We start from the raw sequence: 22,533 nt of genomic DNA on the forward strand, positions 1-22,533 counted from the left end.
TTAAATCTTTTTATTTACACATGTTGACCTCTGCGTAAATATTTGTACTTCTCTTTTATTTCTTCTCTTACTTTCAAAATTTTTCCATGCTTACTTGAACTTTGTCTAGAACTTTGAGTATTTTTCTTTTTTTAAATTTCATTTTAGGTGGTGGGTGAGGGGAGTGCACGTGCAAGTGAGGGAGAGAGGCAGAGTTGGGTGGGGGGGGCGGAGAGAGAGAATGAGACTCCTAAGCAGGCTCCATGCTCAGCATGTAGCTCGATACAGGGCTTATTCCACAACCATCATGACCTGGGCTGAAAACAAGAGCTGGATGCTTCACCGACTGAGGCACCCAGGTGCCTCAAGAACTTAGGGTATTTTCCAAAGCAAATTGCTACCAGCCTTCTTGAGAGCTATCATCTTCCGCATTTGAACTTTCATCAGTATTTTGAAATTATTGGACATACACATACTCTGTTCTAAAAAATTGCATGTAGCATTGAGCTTCTAAATTTCCGTTTTCCCTTAAGGTAGTAATCAAGTTCTTGTATTAGATAATTAAAAAAAAAAAAAACTCATTCCCGGGTCCCACTTATGATTCTGACTTAATCTCTGTTTTCAGTGTTCAGCCAGGGTTCAGAGACCACTGTTTTAGGTACCAGTAGACCGCTGAAGAGTTCTGAGCAAGAAATGATGTGACCAGGTTTAGGAAGATAGCCCTGGTAGCCAATGTTAAAGATGGTGTATAAAGCCATTGTAGAGGGGGACCACTTTAGAGGCTGATGGAATTGTCTAGATAACATGTGGAAAACCGGAAATAAGGTAGTAATAAAGGGAAAGAGGAGAGAGGGTCAATGTTGCAGGCAAGACAGAGACAGAGTAAGGATGACTAAGAAGTTCTTATGTTAGGGGTTCAGGTTAGGGTTTTTCAGCTCACATCTGACTCCAGCTTGTAAGTTCCAGACCACAGTTTTTGTACACATGAAGGAACAAGAATGAGATGGATAAACAGACACTGCTTTATTTATTTTTAATTTTTTAAAATGTTTTTATTTATTTTTGAGAGAGAAAGAGAGACACAGCGTATGAGTGGGGGAGGGGCAGAGAGAAGGAGACACAGAGTCTGAAGCAGGCTCCACGCTCTGAGCTGTCAGCACAGAGCCCGATGCAGGGCTCAAACCTGTGAATCGTGAGATCATGACCTGAGCTGAAGTTGGACACTCAACCGATTAAGCCTCCCAGGTGCCCCAATACTACTTTATTAGTAGCCAATCACCTGATTATTCCCAATAAAGAATTCTTTGGTGAAAATGACTTGTAGAATGAAGTTTGTGCCTTGTGGGCTGAAGGTCCTTCCCACCTTGGATGGTGTGAGTTCATTCTCTCAGGGAGAGAGAGGTACATGTGAGAAGAGGGAAGAGATGTATCTGGACCCTATCTGTCCAGATCAGCTTACCAGAGAAATCAGGAAAGAGAGTCGGCTGGATAGCCCTAGTAGGAGTGCTTACCATGGACAGTGGAAGGTAGAGAGACCTTACAACTTAGTGCTCTTATTGCTGCATACTGTGGATGAGGGGCTGTTCTGTATGTGACACAGAAACATTGAAATTTCACAGTTACGTTCTCATTTTACAGATAGAGAGCAGAGGCATAGAGATAAGTTCAATAACTTGTCCAGATTACCAGGGGCAGATTGAACCTGGAAGAGAAAAGGTAGAAGGTGGAGGCCTCAAGAGGTAGTCCCTCCTTTCTTGCCTGGAATTGGGAACAAGAGAAAGTTGTTGTTTAGAACATGGACACAGTAACCTCATCTGCCAGCAAAATGTAGTCTCATCAGTATTTCACATTCTGAGCAAACAGTTTAGCATTCTTGCTTCCTCTGGCACAGTAGGAAGTGAGAGGGGCGCCTGTGTGGCTAAGTCGGTTAAGCGTCCGACTTCAGCTCGGGTCATGATCTCACGGTTCGTGGGTTCGAGTCCAGTATCGGGCTCTGTGCTGACAGCGACTCAGAGCCTGGAGCCTGCTTCGGATTTTGTATCTCCCTCTCTCTCTGACCCTTCCCTGCTCAAGCTGTCTCTCTCTCTCAGAAATAAGTAAAACATTTAAAAAAATTTAAAGGAAGTGACAGTGATGGCCGTAAGTGTCGAGGGGGGAGACTGATGAGTTCCCTCACTCTGTATCTTACATGTGCCGTCTGGTAAAGAATGGTACGACAAATTCAGACAGGGTATATGCAGGAAAGGGAGGTGGCTTGGGGAAGTGTGGAATGAGAAGATGAGTTCAGGAGAGGTAGGGCTGGGATAAGCAGTGGGAAATGCAGAGTTGGAGCTTTGGACAATGATCTGGACTAGAGCTGGGTATAGGAAACATCATTGCATACATTGTCCCTTCAGACTCCTTTCAAGGACCTTTTTTAAATTTTACAGCATTAGTCTAGCTCCCAGAGCATAGTGTTTCTACCTCATTAACTATTGTTGAGCATGCAGCACAGAGTTAAAGACTCAGACTCATTGCAGTATTTAGTCATCTGTGTGATGGTCTGTGCTTTGCCAGGATTGTAGAAGAGGAAGAAAAGGTGCCAAAAATTACCTTAAGGTTACCTGATCCAAATACCTACCTACTTTTTTTTTAAATCCTTTGGATTTTTTTCTTTTTTTTTTTATTATGGCAAAATAGAAATAACATAAACTTTACCATGTTAACTATTTTTGCATTAATTACATAGATTTGCTTTTTTAAAAAATTGTATTTATTTATTGTGGAGAGAGAGAGAGAGAGAAAGTGTGTGCAGGAGGGAGAGGGACAGAGAGAGAGGAGAGAGAAAATCAGCGCAGAGCCTGATGTAGGGCTTGATCTCATGACCATGAGATCATGACCTGAGCTGAAATTGGGACTTGTGCACTTAACTGACTGAGCCACCCACATGCCCCTAAATTGATTTGCTTTTAATCCACTCTTGTTTTTGTATTCTTGGTCACAGTGCTGGACAAAATGGGCTATACTTCTTCCTGCAAGTATACTCTGAAAAATTTTACTCTGTGTCTACTTTCCCTTAGGATCATAAAATTTGAGAAGAGGAAAAGGCTTTAGAGACTAATCTAGTTCAACCCAGGAAACTGAAGCTCAGATCATAAGAAGTATTTGTATCAGAGCTGGGTTCAGTTCCTAGCATTTCTTATGTGTTTTTTTCCTCTTTTCTTCATTGCTCAAGCTGCCCATGAAACTGAGCCTCTCTGATTTTGCTTCCTCATACCCCAGTATTTTCTAATCTTTTGAGAACATTTCAGTTCTTTTTTTAAGTTTTTTTAAAATGTTTATTTTATTGAGACACAGAAAGAGACAGAACTCCAACAGAGGAGAGGGAGAGAGAGGGAGACAAAGAATCCAAAGCAGGCTCTAGGCTCTGAGCTATCAGCACAGAGCCCAGTGCGGGGCTCCAACTCAAACCATGAGATCGTGACCTGAGCTGAAGTTGGCTGCTTAACTGACTGAGCCACCCAGGTGCCCCTATTTCAGTTCTTTTATGGTAAACTTGATGTATTATAACCTTTGCATACCCTGGATGGCATCTTGCATTTGTATATGCTCAATAAATACTTATTGGGTGTACACTATCTAGACTTCCAAACATTCTTGCTTATTGCTTCTTACTTCTTTCTTAGAGTATTACATCCCATTAAACTTTGAAGAAATCCAGAAATCTGGAAGATAGGCAAAGTGTTTTAATTTTATTTTTTTTAGTTTGCATAAATATTAGTTCTTCATCAGGCATTTTTTAAGTTTGTTTGTTTGTTTGTTTGTTTAGAGAGTGCACACGTGAGCAGGGGAGGGGCACAGAGAGAGGAGAGAGAGAATCCCAAGCAGGCTCCATGGTGTTAACATGGAACCCAACTCAGGGCTCAATTCTACGAACCATGCAGTCATGACCTGAGCCGAAATCAAGATCAAGTACTTAACTGACTGAGCCACCCAGGTGCCCCTGCATCAGGCATTCTTATCCCGTCTTGTCTGCTAGGTCCTAAAAGCCTTCCTTGTTTCAGGGTTCTCAGAATAGGAGGAACAGAGGCCAAATACTTCAAGGTTTGACAAATTAGTTCTTAGGAGATTGATTCCAAGCTTTCATTAAGTTTAGGGACAGAGGTATAGGATTAGGTATAGAGCTAAAGGAGGTAGTATTTGAGGGGAAAAAAAGATTCTGGATATACTTTCATTAATCCCTGGGCGAGAGCTATAAACATAAATCTTCCCCCATATCTTTCTATTTTGAAGCATTTTACTGTATTCGTATTTCATCTCTGCATGCCACACATGTTTTTGTTGACTCTTTTTTTTTTCTACTTCCAAAACCCAAAAACTAAGGCTTTCTGCCTTACTCAGTTTCATGTTAAGACTCCAGGTTTGAAATTCAAACATGCTTGTGAAATAACATGTGTCCCTTTTTCTGAGTGATCGTGAATGAAACTAAGCAAATCCTCCTTCTTAAGTTGAACTAATGAGCACAGTTCAATAATTAGCCAATTGTCTTTCTCCCACTCAGGCAGTAGGTCCTTCCTAGTTTGCCAGATACTGCAGGGGATTCACCACCGCTATGCCTTTATCTGATTTGAGTCACCTTCTGTTTGTGATTAGATTTGTCTGCTCCTCCTCTGTCTCAAAATAGCTGTTCTGAAAGCACTTCAGTAACTCTGTCCTTTTAAGATTTTAGCCATGGTTCTCTTCCTACTAATAGGCTTACTTATTCTGCAGTGATTGCTCTCTTCTATAGGCGCATAAAAGCTTCCCTCATCCCCCTTATCATTTGCTTCATTAATATGATTTCCTTCTCTTGAAGCTTCTTCCTCTCCCCGCTTAGAGCCATTAAATTATTGAGTGCATTCTGTAAAGTTTCTCTCATCCTATTTTAATTTCGTGTACCACATTTTTTTCTCATCTGAAACTATATTGCTTCCTGCATTTGGATTTCAGAATGTTTTGTTTTTTAAAAGAGATTGTATTTTTAATTATATTTGGCCTAATTCCCCATTGTCAGTACTTGTACCATATGGGAAGTCCTTGGGGGTAATAGTCATGGTTTCTTCCTGTCTTATTAGCTTACTATTCTTCTCCCTTTCTCCCCTGAAGCTTCTCACCTCTCTTCTCTAATGCTTTTGGAAGCTAAGAAGTTTAAATGGCCTGTGTGAAAATATGTCAGTGTCCCCATTTTACCATATACATGTAACATTTATAATTTATCCTCTGCCTACATCCCAGAGAGATGTGAGGTGGCTTATGATTAAAAAACAAAACAAAACAAAAAACACCTCTTACATGTCCAACAGTACTGTTAGAAATAGTCAGAAAGGGAAATCAGAAACCATTTGAAGGAATCTATAACACAAAATATGTATCAAACATAAGAAAATTTCTATAAAAAGTGAAAGAAGAACATAACCTTTTAATTATGTAAGGGCCTTGCTATTTTAGACTAGTCATGGGAGGAGATTGTAATTGTGGTCTAAATGTTTCTGTGTAGTGGCAGAGTTACTGTCAGTATTTCTCGTTTTCCCCCTAGAAATTTTTGTTCTAAAAGGAGAGAACTGAAGGAGTTTTTGGTTAGTCCCCAATTACTGTTGTCAGCCTCTTTGGTCTGGCTTCATCATTCAGATTTCCCACTACTGGCTACCACGTCTTGGTCACGAGCTGTGTACCAGACCGGCTAGGGGTTAGATGTGCATTATCTTATTTACTCCTCATCACTGGGCTGTGAAATAGATGATGGGACTCTATGTTAGAGATGAGGAGGAAATACTCTAAGTAGGTAATTGGATCAGAGTCACATAGGTAGTACATGGTAGAGTGAGGGTTTAAATCCAGATCTTTCTGGGTTCCCTTTCTGTTACTCAGTGATTCTTGCCAAAGAACTGTATTGGAAAATTAGCCATTAAACCTCGTAATGTTTACCTCCACTTCCAGTTTCTGTTCAGTGTAGGATTTCCTAATTTGAAGTTCAAGGATCTGCTTAAGGTGGATGCTGATTTGAACATGTGTATGTGTGCAGGGGGTTAAATTTTTTTTATTTTCTCATGTTTTCGTATTGGCTTGAAGTTCTGACATGGAACTAATTGTCTTGTGTTTTCCTTGGAGGAGTCAGGAGAGTGAGTGGGCAACAAGGTGAGGGTGAATGAATGAGTCCTGACCAGCCTGTGCCTAACCCTGTGCTAACAGTTAGCTTTCAGACAGAAGGTACTAACATTTTTATTGAAACAGGGCACTTACATGCATTATTTCATGTCATTCTTACAGCAGCCTTTGTGGTAAGTGGTTTTAGCCTCAATTTATAGACAGGAAAACTGAAGCACAGAGCATTAAGCAAGTTTGTCCAATCACACAAGTAGAAAATGGAGTTTTCAGTGAAGCTTTATCTGCCCCCAGAGCCCATGGTCTTTTCCTTTACATGTTCTCATTTCTAACAACAGTAGCTAATATTTATTGAGCTCTTACTATGTGCCAAGCAGGATTCTTACCATTTTACAGGATTATTTCATTGAGTCCTTAGAGCAATCTTATGAGCCACACAGTCATCTCCATTTCACAGGTGAGTAAATTGAGGTGCGGAGAGTTAAAGTAACCTGGCAAGGATCAGAAGGCACGAGAGTGGCAAATCTGGGATAGTCTCCACTTCTGGAGTTGACTTTCTTATAAACTTGTAGTTTCAAGCAGTTTCTAGTATTTAGACCATACTCTCTACTCTCCCCCTCCCCCCCTCCACACACACTTTCCTTACCTGCAAGATGAAAATAGAAGGGTCATTCAGAAAAAAAATAATTTGTTTTCCTTTTTAGGAAATAGTTTTCTTGTAGGATCTGCATGTGAAGACACTACTTAGCACCGTAGACCTGAGACCTAGCACAGTTGCTTATATACGTACGACTCATGAGACTTGGCTATGATAAGTTAAGCAGTGATCATCTCTGCCTTCATTAGCCACTCCCATAAGATAATCAAAACCAACCTTTCTTTTTTTTTTTTTTTTACAAATAGTTTATTGTCAAATTGGTTTCCATACAACACCCAGTGCTCATCCCCACAAGTGCCCTCCTCCATGCCCATCTCCCCCCTCCCCCCCACATCCATCAGTCCTCAGTTTGTTTCTCAGCATTCAAGAGTCTCTCATGGTTCGCCTTTCTCCCTTTCCCCCACCATTTCCCCCCTTCTTCTCCCCCATGGTCCTCAGCTAAGTTCCTCCCAATCCTCTTATACGTGCAAACATGTGATACCCGTCCTTCTCTGCCTGACTTATTTCGCTAAGCATAACACCCTCAAGGTCCACCCATGTTGCTACACATGGCCAGATTTCATTGTTTCTCATTGCCATGTAGTATTCCATGGTATAGATAAACCACATCTTCTGGATCCATTCGTCCGTTGATGGACACTTAGGCTCTTTCCATGTTTTGGCTATTGTTGAGAGTGCTGCTATGAACATTGGGGTACATGTGCTCCTATGCATCAGCATTTCTGTATCCCTTGGGTAAATTCCTAGCAGTGCTATTGCTGGGTCATAGGGGAGTTCTATTGTTAGTTTCCTGAGGAACCTCCGCACTGCAAAACCAACCTTTTAAAGACCATGTTGCAAGATTTTCTAGCCCCAGCCTTTTCTCCCAATTCAGTTGATCAGTAATAATTCACCTTACTTCCGATTCGTAATGCCTACTAGCCCGCAGTGGGATATAGGCTGTTACTGCTCTTAGTGCATACTTGATTTAGCAAGCACGATGCAGTTCCGAAGCATCTACCATTTATTTGCCTTGGGCGCTGTGATGAAGCGTATTCCCATGAAATGAAGTGACCTTTGTGGCACACAGACCCAGTGCCTCACTCTCCTTGACTCTGCAGTATTAAAAGCAGAGTAGTGTTTCATGGTGTAATTTTTTTACCTTGTATACAGCTTTACTGCAGGAAGGAAACAGAAGTGTTGTGTGCACCGAAGTTATAATAATTCAAAACCCACATACCTATTGTTCTTTGAATTTCTTTCTTTCATGGGTTGCTGTTGTTCATTTAACAGAACTCCTTTACAATCAAAAAGCGCTGAAGAATGAAACAATTTGGGTTTGATTTTATGCTCTGATCTTTACTAGCTTCTATGGCTTTGGGCAACTTATTTCACCTCTCTGGGCCTCAGTTTCCTTATTATGAGGATTAACGATGATGTCTGGTAAGCACCTAGTACAGAGCCTGGCACAGAGCAGATGTTCCATACAGAGAAGCTGCTATTATTATTACAAATGCAAAGACGATCTTATGATGTAAAAGCTTGAGATTTGTTTTGTTATGGTAGTAAATAGTGTTTCCCTGTGGACTTCTTTGTGCTGCTCATGTGAAATCCAAGGAAAACAGTAGAATAGTGTTTGCAATAAGGAAAGATAGGTCTTTGTTCCCCTCAACAGACAAAAGAAGCTCATTACGGTATCAAGTAGTGACTGTTGCTATTGAAATGGTTTATTTGTATGTTTTTTTCTGCTTTTTTTTCTAGGGATTTATTTGTGGCTTTTCAGTAGCAACAGGTGCAGCAGCAAGACTAGTGTCAGGATACGACAGCTATGGAAATATCTGTGGGCAGAAAAATGCAAAGTTGGAAGCAATACCAAACAGTGGCATGGACCACACCCACCGGAAGTGAGTAGACTCTTGGCTGAATGAACTCCATGGAAACTTTGAACGGGGGTAGAAAATCCTGCTTTTCTATATTGTCTAATAATCTTCAGTAAGATATTATTTTCATATGACTCTTGTTCGTGTTTTAATTTTTTTAACTGTCCACTCGAATCATTTCTGGTTTTGATCTCTAAATACATTTTCCAGGAAATATAATTAGCTGCCAAGTTAAAATGGGCGACCTTCAGGTTTTAACGAGTAAAGGCTTGATTTGAGAGGGTTATTCCTATACTCTGTTTTCCCATTAGCCTGTAGGTTGTACACAAAGTTTTAACTCATGAAATAATGTAATATTTTTTCTTCCTAAGATTGTACTTGATGGGAGACAGAGGGATAATAATGGATTTTGAAACATTAAAGGTATAATGAAACATTTTGTGATGCATCATTTATAAGTACAGTACACATCAATTTCCAATTGTATAAAAGATACATTTTCTTTGTCAGACTTTAAAATTTGAGTTCTCAGGCTTCATCTCTTGAATATCTTGAAATTCCTGACTTAATTGTCTTTTTCCTTCAGAGGAGCTATGACTCCATTTTTAATGTATGTAAAGGAAATGTATTTCATTAAATATACTTTAGGTATGATGTCAGTATATTTGTCAGCACTGTATATTTATGCCCCATCAAACCTGATTAGACAGGTTTAATAAAGACAGATTTTCAGAATTAACCAAACTAATTTTAAAGTAATGGGTTTCCCAATTCGATTAATGAACTTTATAGGAAAAGGCTAAGCAGTGAAAACATTTTTCAGACTATAGTTGTCTTAACAAGCATTTTCCAGGATGTGGTAACTATATTCATTATTAGATAAATCAGTTCGTTAAATCAGGACCACTACTGGCAAGTATAAGATTAATTTGATAATTTCACAAACCTAAAGAAATCCAAATAGTTAACCATATCTCAAAGATATTTCCCCATTGAATGAAGGAATAATGGACTCAAATAAATAAAATTTTATTTAAAAATTTTTTAAACATTTTAATGTATTATTGAAAGACAGAGAGAGACAGAGCATGAGCATGGGAGGGGCAGAGAGAGGGAGACACAGAATCTGAAGGAGGCTTCAGCCTCTGAGCTGTCAGCACAGAGCCAGACACGGGGCTCAAATTCACAAACTGCAAGATCATGACCTGAGCCCAAGTCATACGCTTAACCACTTAACTGACTGAGCCACTGAGGCATCCCTAAATAAAATTTTAAATAATAGTAATAAACATTTGTAAAGCATGTCGTAGTTGGCAAGCATATGATACACCATGCTGTGAGGTAGGTGTAGCAGAGGCTTAGAGAAAGAAATGGTTTTCTCAAAACTCTGGTTGGTCAGTGGAATATCAAATGCAGACCATGAGCTTTTCTCTTGATAAACACCTGCATCCCTTGACAGAATAAAAATTAGACTCACAGAGAGTAATTTGAAGGATTTTCAGTTATCCTTGTTTTGATTGCTTCATAAAATTAACACATATTTTAGGCCTTGTAGTCTTGTAACAAGGTAGCCCATATATATATATATACATTTTTACTTTTTATTATGAAATAATTTTAGACTCATAGAAGTTACATAAATAGTATAGAATTCCAACATCTTTATTTATTTATTTTTTTTTTGTAAGTAGTGTTTTTGCTGTCAAATACTATTTGACTTTTTTTTTTAAATATTTATTTATTTTTGAGAGAGTGTGAGCAGCCGAAGGGTAGAGAGAAGGAGACACACAATTCAAAGCAAGCTCCAGGCTTGTGTCAGCACAGAGCCCAACACAGGGCTCGAACTCACAGACTGTGAGATCATTACCCGAGCGGAAGTCAGACACTCAACCAGCTGAGCCACCCAGGTGCCCTGTATTTGACTCTTTAACACCGTTCACATGTACCAGCCATCAAATATCACCATTTAGATAATTGGGGAGGTAGGAAAAGGAATCTCTTTTCCCCTCAGGTCTACTGCTCATATGAGGTCATACTCATGTTTATGGCTTCCTTTATAACTTGCTGATGGTTCCAAGCTTATTCTCACCATAAGGTTTGTGTAAATGTCACCCTTTACACTTTACCTTATGGAGGTCCATTTGGTCAATTTTTAATTTCAAATCCTTTTTTTTTTTTAAATATTTTTATTTATTTCTAGGAGAGAGAAAGACAGAGCGAGCAGGGCAGGGTCAGAGAGATAGGGAGACACAGACTCTGAAATAGGCTCCAGGCTCTGAGCTGGCAGTCAGCACAGAGCCCGACGGTGGGGCTCGAACCCACGAACCGTGAGATCATGACCTAAGCGAAAATCGGACGATTAACTAACTAAACCACCCAGGCGCCCCTAATTTCAAATCCTTGTATTTTCTATATATGTGTATATATATGTGTGTGTATATATATGTGTGTGTAGACACATGTTGTGTGTGTGTGTGTGTGTGTGTGTGTATTGACCTCTCACAAAGAAAGCCTATTTTTTATTCCAAAAAAATGATTACTTTTCCTTGAGTACTTAGCATAGTTGGGAACCGTTCATGGATAGCTGTAGGGAAGATAGTTTCCTGAGTATAGCTACACTTTAATTCATGTGTACATGTTTATTTATTTTTTGTCTCTATCTGTTCTTCTCTGCATATAAACATTTAGTGCGGATCCATCTAAGTATTTCTACCTGTAAATGGTATATATATTTTTTAATGAATAATACATTCTGAACATACCTTTCTCAGGTAAGTCTGTACTGTTTGGGTTTGAAAGAATGCACAGTGTCTTTGTGTTTGTTACCTTTATGTTGTCATCTTTTTCCTGCCACATGCATTAGTCTCCTCTATTTTCATTCATTTCCTGATCTGTCTTTGCCTTCATTATGAATACTAGCCCTACCATAGCTATGCAATTTTTTATACCTGTTTTAACCTGCTACTATCTCAACTTGACCTGGATCACTATTTTCTCCCATTTCTCATCTTCAGTCCCTAGTATCTGATACGTACTAGGACCTACCTCCATACGTATTTTTTGAATAGGTTAAAAATCTTGAATACAGGGGTGTCTGGGTGGCTCAGTCAGTTAAGCGTTTGACACTCGATTTGGCTCAGGTCATGATCCCAGGGTCGTAGGATTGAACCCCATGTTCGGCTCTCTGCTGGGCATGGAGCCTGTTTAAGATTCTCTCTCTTTCCCCTTCCCTCTCCGCACCCCCTCTAAAAACAACTTAATTAATTAATAATTTTGTAAAAAAAAATCTTGAATACAACTAACTCTTGCCTTCATGTGTATTGTTTCCTCTGTCAGAAAGAAAAAATTTTCCCATTCTTCACGTGGCTAAATTCTACTCATCTTTCAGCTCTCAATATAAATGTTATTTCCCAGGGACCACCTGGGTGTTCAGTCGGTTTAGTGTCCAACCTCAGCTCAGGTCATGATCTCACAGTTCGTAAGTTCGAGCCCCACGTTGCGTTTGCTGCTACTGGCCCAGTGCCTGCTTTGTATCCTCTGTCACCCCCTCTCTCTGCCCTTCCCCTGCTCGTGCTCTCTTTCAAAAACAAAGAAACTTTTTTTTATTGTTTATGTTTGAGAGAGAAAGACAGAGAGACAGGGTGTGAGGGAGGAGGGGCAGAGAGACAGGGTGTGAGGGAGGAGGGGCAGAGAGAGAGGGAGACACAGACTGAAGCAGGCTCTAGGTTCTGAACTGTCAGCACAGAGCCCGACACGGGGCTCGAACCCATGAACTCCAAGATCACGACCTGAGCTGAAGATGGGCGCTTAACCAAGTGAGCCACCCAGGTGCTCCTGATTTCACAATTTAAATCAAGTGTTTAAAAATACTATCTCTTCAAGTGCCCAGTTGGCTCAGTCGGTAGAGCATGTGACTCTTGATCTCAGGATTGTGAATTCAAGCCCCATGTTGGGCATAGAGTTTACATGCATACATACATACATACTTTCTCATTGTATTCTATAAACTGTGTAATTATATATTTATTTTGTGCTTATTTGTTAAATGTTTGCCTCTTCTAAGTTCCCTGAGAGCAGAAGTGAGGTATTTTTTATTCACTGCTGTATCATCAGTACTTGGAATGTAATAGGCACTCAATTAAATGTGTTTGAATGGGTAAAAAATTTTATTTTCTTAAAATATTCTTTAATAAGTGAGTTATCAAGTCTGAGGGTCTGAATATTTTAAGATTATTAATAAATATTTCTGATGAATATGGCTTTCCATAAAGGCTATTCCATTTACATTCCCACCAACAATGTCTGAGATTGCTTTATCTTTGTCAGTATTACTAGTTTATACTTTTTACTAATTTGGTTAACCAAAAAATGGTATTTTATAGTTTTAATTTCCAAGTTTTTGGTTATTCATCAGCATGAGCCTTTTTCCTCTATGTGTTTGCTGGTCTCAGGATAACTGTTGTGCTAGCATTATCTATTCTTGGTCTTCTAATCTTCTCCATCCTTTATACTGTGATAGGATTAAATTCTTTAAAACACTTTTTATGGTCATCTCTCTGTCCAAGAGCCTATCCTTTAGTATTGATGCCTACAGATCATACGGGAGCCCACTCAACACCTGCCATTGCAGGCTTCCCATGATCTAGATAGACCCTTGTACCTATTCAGTCTTTTCCCACTGCTTCTCCATGTAGTAGTAGTATTGTCCAGGGTATTCATTCTATCTGTATGCTGTCTGTTCTACCTCTCTGCCAATCTGAGTTCTTGAAAGACATAAGGGGGGAGGGTTTCGTAACTAACCTCTTCGTGACATATTTCAAAACAGACTTTATCCCATAGAGAGCTTTTATTACCTGAACGTTCCTGTCTCATATTTGTTTTTCTCTTGTCTTGAAGTTCTTCTCCAATTATATTGTGTGTTTTGTCTGCCTGAATCAATTATCATTTGCTAGGTAACAATATTAGTATAAACTTAGTGGCTTGTAACAAGACACATTTACTATCTCATAGTTTCTGTGGGTCAGGAATCTGGGTATGGCTTAGCTGGATTTCCTGCTTCAGAGGATCCCACAGGACTAAAATCAAGGTTTTGGTCAGAGCTGGGACTCTGCTTGGGAGCTCCCCTCCCAAGCTCAGTAATTGTTGGCAGCATTCAGTCTTTCAAGACAGCTGGACTGAAAGCTTTAGCTCTTTATGGCCGTCAGCCCAGGGCCACCCTCAGTGCATGCTATGTGGGCCACTCTGCACGGTGGCTTACTTCAAAGCCAGAGAGGGAAAGCATCAATAGAGAGAGTCTGCTAGTGAGATGAAAGTTAGATTTCATGTAATATAATTATAGAAGTGATGTCCTATTACCTTGCCATATTCTACATGTTAGAAGCAAGTCCCAAGTCCCACCTAAACTCAAGGGGAGGGAATAATTGGAGCATCTTAGAGTCTTCTGCCACCCTGCCCAACTCTGTCTCCTTCAAGTGCCATGTTTTGTATAGCTCCCAGATTTAAATACCCAAGAGATATTCCATAGTAGTTTACTGAATTGCAATACTAGAGGAAGGAAGAAAGTTAGAAGAGAAATGGGAAGGGGACTGCCTTCGACCTATTCTAACCAGAAAATTTAAGATGGCAAGATGACTGTAAGAATTCCATTAGTAGTAAAGAAAAGTTAGTTTGTATTGCCTTACCATTCTAATTGTAATGTGTTCTTTTTTCCAAATAATATTTTTGACCTGATAATATACTTACTGTAGTAATAAAGATGTATAGGAAAATGGTAGACAGTATTTTATGAGATACAGGAGGGTCCCAACTTCAAAAGGATTATGTTCCCAAAGTTCGCTTTTAAGTTGGTTGTTTGAGATGTGTACAACTTTTCTGCGTAGAAACAATGCTATCAATAAGGTTCTGAGCCTGGGTTAACTCAGAAAAGCTCTTTTATCTTAGAACCATAAAGTGTCAGAGATGAAAGAGTCCTTTAAGATTATCTAGTGTGTAACCTCCTTAAAGGACCCTATTAAACATTGGTTAGTGCCAACTAAGGCTCAAAGAAGAAAATGACTTGTTTTGTAGCTGAGCTATTATTATAGCTGAGGTGCTAGAGAACAAGGGTAAGACTTATGGTCTTTTTTTTTTTTTTCATTGTGGGGAGAGGGGTAGTAATAATATATTTTGAACTCTGCTCTGATCGACAATTCCAAAAACATCTCTTCTGCCACGTTCTACACTGCCTACCATTTTCAAAACCATAAAGCTAGCTTTACAGTGTATGTGCCAATTTTTAGACAGAGAATTATTATTATTATAGAAATTGTTCCCAAAGGGGAAGCCCCTTTAGATAGAGCAGGGCTGTTTCTCATTCTAAGATACATGGGTTTGTGGATGTGAGAAATTGTACTAGGACAAAACCTCTAGCTCTCTTGGTCCCTGCGGAGATGATTGAAGGAGGGGAGGATTGTGTTACCTCCATGGGTGTTACCTTGTCCTGGGTGACTGGGATGGGAGAGACTATGGCAAGGTGGCCGTGACTCTTAGTGCGTATAGGTTATTGTAAAGCCAGGTGTGTGTATGTAGGGAACTACTTTTAATATTTTTTATATAGGTATTATATCATTATTAGAAATTTTTTCTCCATTCTGCAAATAATCCTAACAGAGCTTAGCAACTCTTTCTTGGTGACTCTTAAGTAATTTTCTCAGTCAGATAAGTGAGATATATCTCACATATCAATATTGATTTTTCCATAGAGGTTCCAAAGATATATTTTTTTGCACAAATCTAACTTTCTTCTTTATCTTTTTATCTTTCCTCTAAGGAAGCCATTTAAAACCCCAGTCACTGATAAAGGCTCTTTGACTGTAAAATGCCTCTATGATTTCAGATCATCAGTATTAAAAGGATATACGGGAAGTAGAGGTCTGAGGAGGTTGATGGCATACGTTTGTATATAAAATCTATAGACAGCATTTTATTTGAGACCTTTTTCGATTACCTTTGTAACCTGTGGTAGGGTATCTAGTGTGAGTTTTACTTCATTCCTTTAACTGCCTCATTCCCTAGAAATCCACAGCATAGAAGGTTTGTGCTGGAAGGGCCCTGGAGATCACGGAGCCCCTTCATTTTACAGGTGAAGAGACTGGGGTCTAGGAAACGTCAGTGGCTTGATGAAACAGTAGCATTAGGCCTAACACCCCACTTTTCATGCTCTCATGCTGTTTGTATTATATACTGGTAAGCTCCCATGAATCCAGTACCNACCTGAGCTGAAGTTGGACACTCAACCGACTAAGCCACCCAGGTGCCCTTCCCTCTGGATTTTTAAAGATGAAAGACCTTTAGTAGAGAAGAAGGGGCAGAGAAGAAGGGGCAGGTTATATAAATCATTAAAGTTATAACCAAAGAAACTTTGAAAGCTGTAGAATCTTTGAAGGCTTTGAATAATTTGAAGGCAGTCTTGTCTGTCTTTCTCTCTGTCAGATAAAGCACACACATTTTAATGATGAAATGCGTTGTTCTTACCTCATATTTGGGCATTTTTACCATTTGAGTGTGATTGACTTATTTTTATATTTTAGAGAGAGGGAGAGAGCAGGGAAAAGCAGCAGAGGGAGAGAGATTGAGAAGCTTAAGCAGGCTCCACCCTCAGCATGGAGCCCAATGTCGGGCCTGATCCCATGACCCTCGGATCATGACCTGAGCCAAAATCAAGAGTTGGATGCTCAACTGAATGAGCCACCAGGCACCCCCAATTTGTGTGTTTTAAATAGTTATTGAAAAATATGTAGCTTAAACTGATAATGTTAACTTTTTATTTAGTTGATTGTTTAATATACAATAGTCTTCTTCATTTAAAGAAACTCTATATGTTTAAGATCTCTGCGTGGATACATCATTGCCCCATGATTAGATTACCTTTCCTAAAGCTCAGGGCTCTATAGGTTCAGTGTCTGATTCAGTCTACTCCATAACTGCTAATTAGTTAACTTTTATAAAGGTTTATTTGGATGTTGGTAGTGATACAGTATAATTTAGAGAATGTGTTACTCTTTAAACTACTCATAAGGAGATTGCCAGGTTTCCTGGGCCTGCACCGTGCTATGTACCCATCTATTTTAGGAAGAACATTTTTCTTTAATTAGTTAATATGTAAAACATGCCTTTTTTGAACACCTTTTAAGGAGTTATGAAATCTTGTTGACCATGCATACCTGTCCCTTTTTGAAAAAGAAAAGGAACTAAAAAAGTAAAGATAAAATTACTTGCCTTAAGGATCCTTTTATCAGCCAAGTACAGTTAGTTCTTCATGCTTATGGACCTAGGACTTCTGTCTCTTCTTCCTGATGACTTAAATTACCATTTACTGCATGTCTATCCTTCACCATTCTTTTTTTTTTTTAATTTATGTTTATTTTTGAGAGAGAGAGAGAAAGAGTGTGAGTATGGAGGAGAGGCAGAAAGAGAGAGGGAGACAGAATGCGAAGCAGGCTCCAGGCTCTGAGCTGTCAGCACAGGGCCTGATGCAGGGCTCAAACTCCTGAACTCTGAGATCATGACCTGAGCCGAAGCCAGATGCTTAACTGACTAAGCCACCCAGGTACCTCTATCCTTCATGATTCTTGAAAATTCTGTGTATTATTTTATTTAGTCCTCAGCAAACACTTAATGACAGTCTGTGTGCTAGAGACTTCTATTAGGAATAATAAAATAGGAAACAACCTAAATGGTTAAAAAAAAGAGATTCAGGGGGCACCTGGGTGGCTTAGTCGGTTAAGCGTCCGACTTTCGCTTAGGTCATGATCTCGCAGCTTGTGGGTTTGAGCCCCGCGTCGGGCTCTGTGCTGACTGCCAGCTCAGAGCCTGGAGCCTGTTTCAGAGTCTGTGACTCCCTCTCTCTCTGACCCTCCCCTGCTCACGCTATCTCTCTCTCTCTCCTAGAAATAAATAAAACATTAAAAAAAAATAAAAAAAAGAGAGATTTAGTTAAATTCATTTATTCATGCATTACTTTTCTTGGCCATCTTCTTTGGGTTAGGCATTGGAGGTTATAGTCTTGAAGAAAAGAGGCACACTCTTATCTCATGGAAATTATAATCTAGTGGAGAAAACAGAACTTAATAAACTCATCATTTGATCACAACTGTTATTATAGCTGTTGAAAATGTTATAGAGGGAGGGGTATAAGGGCATGAGAGAGGTTTTATGTAACAGGAGGACCTGGCCCAGTCTGAGGTACTACAGAATGGAAAAATTATGGTGTTGGATCCTGTCCATTGACATGGAATAGCAGCATAGTGTTATTAAGGGAAAATGTTATAGAACAGCATATATAGTATGATTTTTATTTATATGTATAAAAATATACAAGTACATAGGAAAGTATAGAGTAGCATGAAAATCTTAACATGTGGTTAACTGTTAAATTGTGGATGGTTTCAGGGTGCCTGGCTTGCTCAATCAGTAGAGGACACAACTCTTGATCTCTAGGTTTTGAATTCGAGCCCCACATTCGGTGAGATTACTTTAAGAGATTACTCTAAAAAATGTGGGTGGTTTTAATTTTCTTTTATACTTTGTCCCTTAATTTTTCATCAATCCATATATATTATTTGCATAATGAAAAAAATGGGAAAAAAGGCATTCATAATCTCTGTCCTTGAAGAGCTTGCATTTTAGTGGGAATACAGAATATTCAGATAAGCCATGACAGTGCAATGTGGGACATTCTGGAAATATTGTATATTGAAAGCTCGGTGACTCCATTTTCCTAGGTTGCTAACTGCAGCCTGGTGGGGACAGAAAAATAAGGCAAGTTGATGGTGGCACAGGAATGACCACTGTATTAGTTTCTACTGTTGCTGTAACAAATTGCCACAAACTTAGTGTCTTAAAGCAACGAAGTTCTCTGTAAATCAGAAGTCTGTGTACAGCATGGCTCAGCTGGCTCCCTGTTCCAGGTTTCACAAGGCTGAAATCAGTGTCAGCAGGGCTGTGGTCCCTTCTGGAGGCTCTGGGGAATGAATTCTCTTCCTAGCTCATTCAGGCTGTTGGCAGAATTTGGTTCTATGTGGTCTTCAGACTGAGGTCCCACTTGCTTGCTGGTTGTCGCTTGTTGCTTGCTCTGTTTCTAGAGGCAGCCTTTATGTCCTATAGCCTATGTTCTGTGGCTCATGATCCATTTCTTTTAGCAACCGTGGATCAGATCCTTCTCATGCTTCAGTCTCTCTGACCTTGCTTTCTTCAGGGTGGCATCTTGGTTCTAGATTGTCCATGTGGGTGGAAGAATCATTCAGCCAATGACTGGGGGTTCAGGGACTGAGTCATTTTAAGTAGAGTTTTAGAGCCCTAGGTGGGTCAGAGGTTCTGAGCAGGACTTGCATTCTAGCAGGGGAAAATCATACACAGGGGTGATGAGGGGTTCTTGGACCAAGCAGCAACTCGAGAGTCCATCACTAGTGAGGATGGAATTCCGAATAGAATGCCAAGCTTGGTTCTCATTGTCTGAAGAACATTGTGGGCTGAGTCTACAGGTTGGATGGAGTTCTGTAGGCTAGGCTAGAACTGGGGGAAACTGGCACTCACAGTAAGGAGCTCCTAACTGTCTTGTGGGGTTATAGAGGCCTAGGAGGGGGGAGAGTGTGCATTTTATCCAATGAGTTTTATAGTGTTCAGAGTATTCTTGAGAGCAGCCTAGTAGATCACCTGCTCATTCTTAGAGTTAGGTTTAAACAAACGGAGATATTTTAAGCCTTTGATGAGTTTGGCTTTGCTTTGTGGGAAAGCATTGTCTTCTTTTCCTCCTGTCAAAAAGTCTCTGATTCATCATTAACCTACCACTTCATCTAGTTTGGCTCAACATGAAAAAGAACAGCTTAGATAGATGCTTAACTTGAACTTGCATTTGAGGACTAACTTTGCCACACATGTATAAGCATTTGATAACAGTAACATTAATGATGTTCTAAATAGAAACTTATTGTATTATTTAGGCAGTTTTTTCCTAAACTTTATTTTTCTCTAATGGAAAATGTTATAAGTTGTAAAAATGAGGGGCACCTGGATGGCTCAGTCAGTAAAGCATTAGACTCCTGATTTCGGCTCACCTCATGATCTCACAGTTGGTGAGTCTGAGCCCTGTGTTGGGATCTGTGCTGACAGCGTGAAGCCTGCTTGGGATTCTGTCTCACTCTCTCTCTGCCCTTTCCTCCCTCTTGCCCACTATCTTTCTCTCAAAATAAATAAAAATTTAAAAAAAGAAGTTGTAAAAATGATAGGAAAATTTTCCGAAGGCAAATTTATGGAGGCATCTTTGGAAAATATTTTTTGTCCTATTTTGTGACCATACTACTCCTTAGCCTGAATTTTAAAACTTTTTATAAAGGTAACCTCTGTGTTACTAATATAACTCTACCTCTAGGATACTACTTGCTATGGACAGTACTGCTAGAAATTTAAAAGAGGAGATTCAATTACATATCTTAGAAAAATGTAGGAGTTGAAACTTGAAATGTGCAGATTCTAAATAGGGAAGTAAAAACCACTTAGGGGGTGTCTGGGTGGCTCATCCCACTCTCGATTTCAGCTCAGGTCATGATCTCAGGGTTTGTGAGATCGAGACGCACATTGGCCTCTGCGCTGACAGCATGGGGCCTGCTTGGGATTCTCTCTGTATGCCCCTCCACCATTCATGCTCCCTCTTTCCTCCCCCCCACCAAAATAAGTAATACTTTTTTTTTTAAAGCCGCTTAGAATTACATAACATGTATGCACTGAGGCAAGGATGGGATGGTTGGTTTTTCTCTGTGTTACCTTCTTAGGCATGCACTGCTGTTATTTAAGTTAAATAGCTGATTATACATGCTCAGCCCAGACTTTCACTACTTGGGTTAGTTCCACGTTAACCAGGCAGCTGTAAAGATTCCAAAAATCTTTTGTAACTATATGTATGCTCATAGATATGACCTTTGTAATATGCTTTAGGTAATTATTAACCACTTCAACTATGAATTTTAAAGTCATTCATTTGCCATCTATTTATCTGGATGTGAGTGTTGAGGACAGCTAGGAAGTTGGGGGGTACACAGTCCACGCATGACTATCCTTACTTTCTGACACTAATTGCAAGTGTCAGTCTCTATGATGACCCTTACTTCTGACACCAATTGCAAGTTTGGGGGTCCACAAGCCTACCCTTAGGAAACCTTACAGAACTCATTGAAATCTGTTATACTCAGAGCTATGGTTTATTTGAGGGAAGGGCTGCAGATTAAAATCAGCCAATGGAAGAAGTACAAAGGGCAGAATGTTCATTGTTTTCTCCTGTGGAGTCAGGTCATTTACTTACCTGACATTGATATGTGATGTATACATGACACATTGCCAACTAACAAGCTCACCCGAGTCTCAGTATTCGGAGTTTTTATTGGGACTCCATTATTGCAGGAATGATTCATTTGGCCATGTGGCTGATTATCTCCAGTTCCTCTTGTCAAGCTGATAACACAGAATCCCAAAACTCCTACTCTACATGACATGGCTGGTCCTTTTAAGAGTGGTCAACCCCTGCCCTTAATTCTATCCGGTGTGGTCTGCTTCCACCCTAAATCACATTGTTGTACTATCTGCCATGACCTAACGCCCCTGGCAAATAAAGACACTCCCAGAAGGCTTAGAGATGAACTCCCAGGCCAGGGCAAAGCTCAAGCCTCTTTCTGAGTAGGTTAATTCTTTACTACAATCTAGAACTCTGTAATTTGGATTTTGAAAAGTACATTTTCTTTTTTTTTTTTTTTTTTCGAGTTTTAAACATTTATTTTTTTATTTTTTTTAATAGTTTATTGTCAAATTAGTTTCCACATAACACTCAGTGCTCATCCCCACAAGTGTCCTCCTCCATGCCCATCCCCCCCTCCCCCCACATCCATCAGTCCTCAGTTTTTGTCAGCATTCAAGGAAAAGTACATTTTCAAGATGAAATTTAGGATATTTTTATAGTTTTATTAAGGTATAAAACCCATATAACAGCCAAATAGGGTCTGGCAACAGTCTAGACCCTATCTGGGATTTTCTCTCTTCTCTCTCTCTCTGCTCCTCTCTCCCGCAAAAGTAAATAAATTTAAAATATTAAGTTTTTTTTCTATCATGAATAACACTACTTGGGAAGTCTGTGCACATGATACTGTATGTATATGTGTTTCATTACTCTTGGGTAGATACCTAGAATTGGATTGCTGAGTCCTGTGATAAGGGTGTGTTTAACTTTATAAGAAATTGCAGAACTGTTTTGCAGAGGAATTGCACCATTTTATATTCACACGATAGCTGGCGCACAAGGACGCAAAAGCACTTGGCTCCGGGTGTCCCAGACAGACTGGGTTCAGATGGTCTAGTGTGCATGTGGTGGTATTTCTCTGTGGCTTTTTTTTTTTTTAAACTGTTGATTTTCAGTTTTATTTATTTATTTTATTTTATTTTATTTTTTACAAATAGTTTATTGTCAAATTAGTTTCCACATAACACTCAGTGCTCATCCCCACAAGTGGCCTCCTCCATGCCCATCCCCCCTCCCCCCCACATCCATCAGTCCTCAGTTTTTGTCAGCATTCAAGAGTCTCTCATGGTTTGCCTCTCTCCCTTTCCCCCACCATTTCCGCCCTTCTTCTCCCCCTTGTTCCTCCGTCAAGTTCCTCCTAATCCTCCTATACGTGCAAACATATGATATTTGTCCTTCTCTGCCTGACTTATTTCGCTCAGCATAACACCCTCAAGGTCCATCCATGTTGCTACACATGGCCAGATTTCATTGTTTCTCATTGCCATGTAGTATTCCATGGTATAGATAAACCACATCTTCTCGATTCATTCGTCCGTTGATGGACACTTAGGCTCTTTCCATGATTTGGCTATTGTTGAGAGTGCTGCTATGAA

General features: G+C 39.7%; 1 protein-coding gene across 1 annotated transcript in view; it reads left to right on the forward strand.

Moving 5' to 3' along the window:
- Positions 1-22,533, forward strand: part of SLC44A1 (solute carrier family 44 member 1) — a 125,708-nt gene that overhangs the window by 25,739 nt on the left and 77,436 nt on the right. The window contains exon 3 of the mRNA XM_077769757.1: positions 8,498-8,640. Within this exon, the coding sequence (XP_077625883.1) occupies positions 8,498-8,640 (143 nt within the window). The remainder of the gene's footprint in view (positions 1-8,497; positions 8,641-22,533) is intronic.

Source organism: Crocuta crocuta, unplaced genomic scaffold (assembly GCF_008692635.1).
Source record: "Crocuta crocuta isolate KB4526 unplaced genomic scaffold, BGI_CrCroc_1.0 scaffold95, whole genome shotgun sequence".
Taxonomy (NCBI): Eukaryota; Metazoa; Chordata; class Mammalia; order Carnivora; family Hyaenidae; genus Crocuta; species Crocuta crocuta.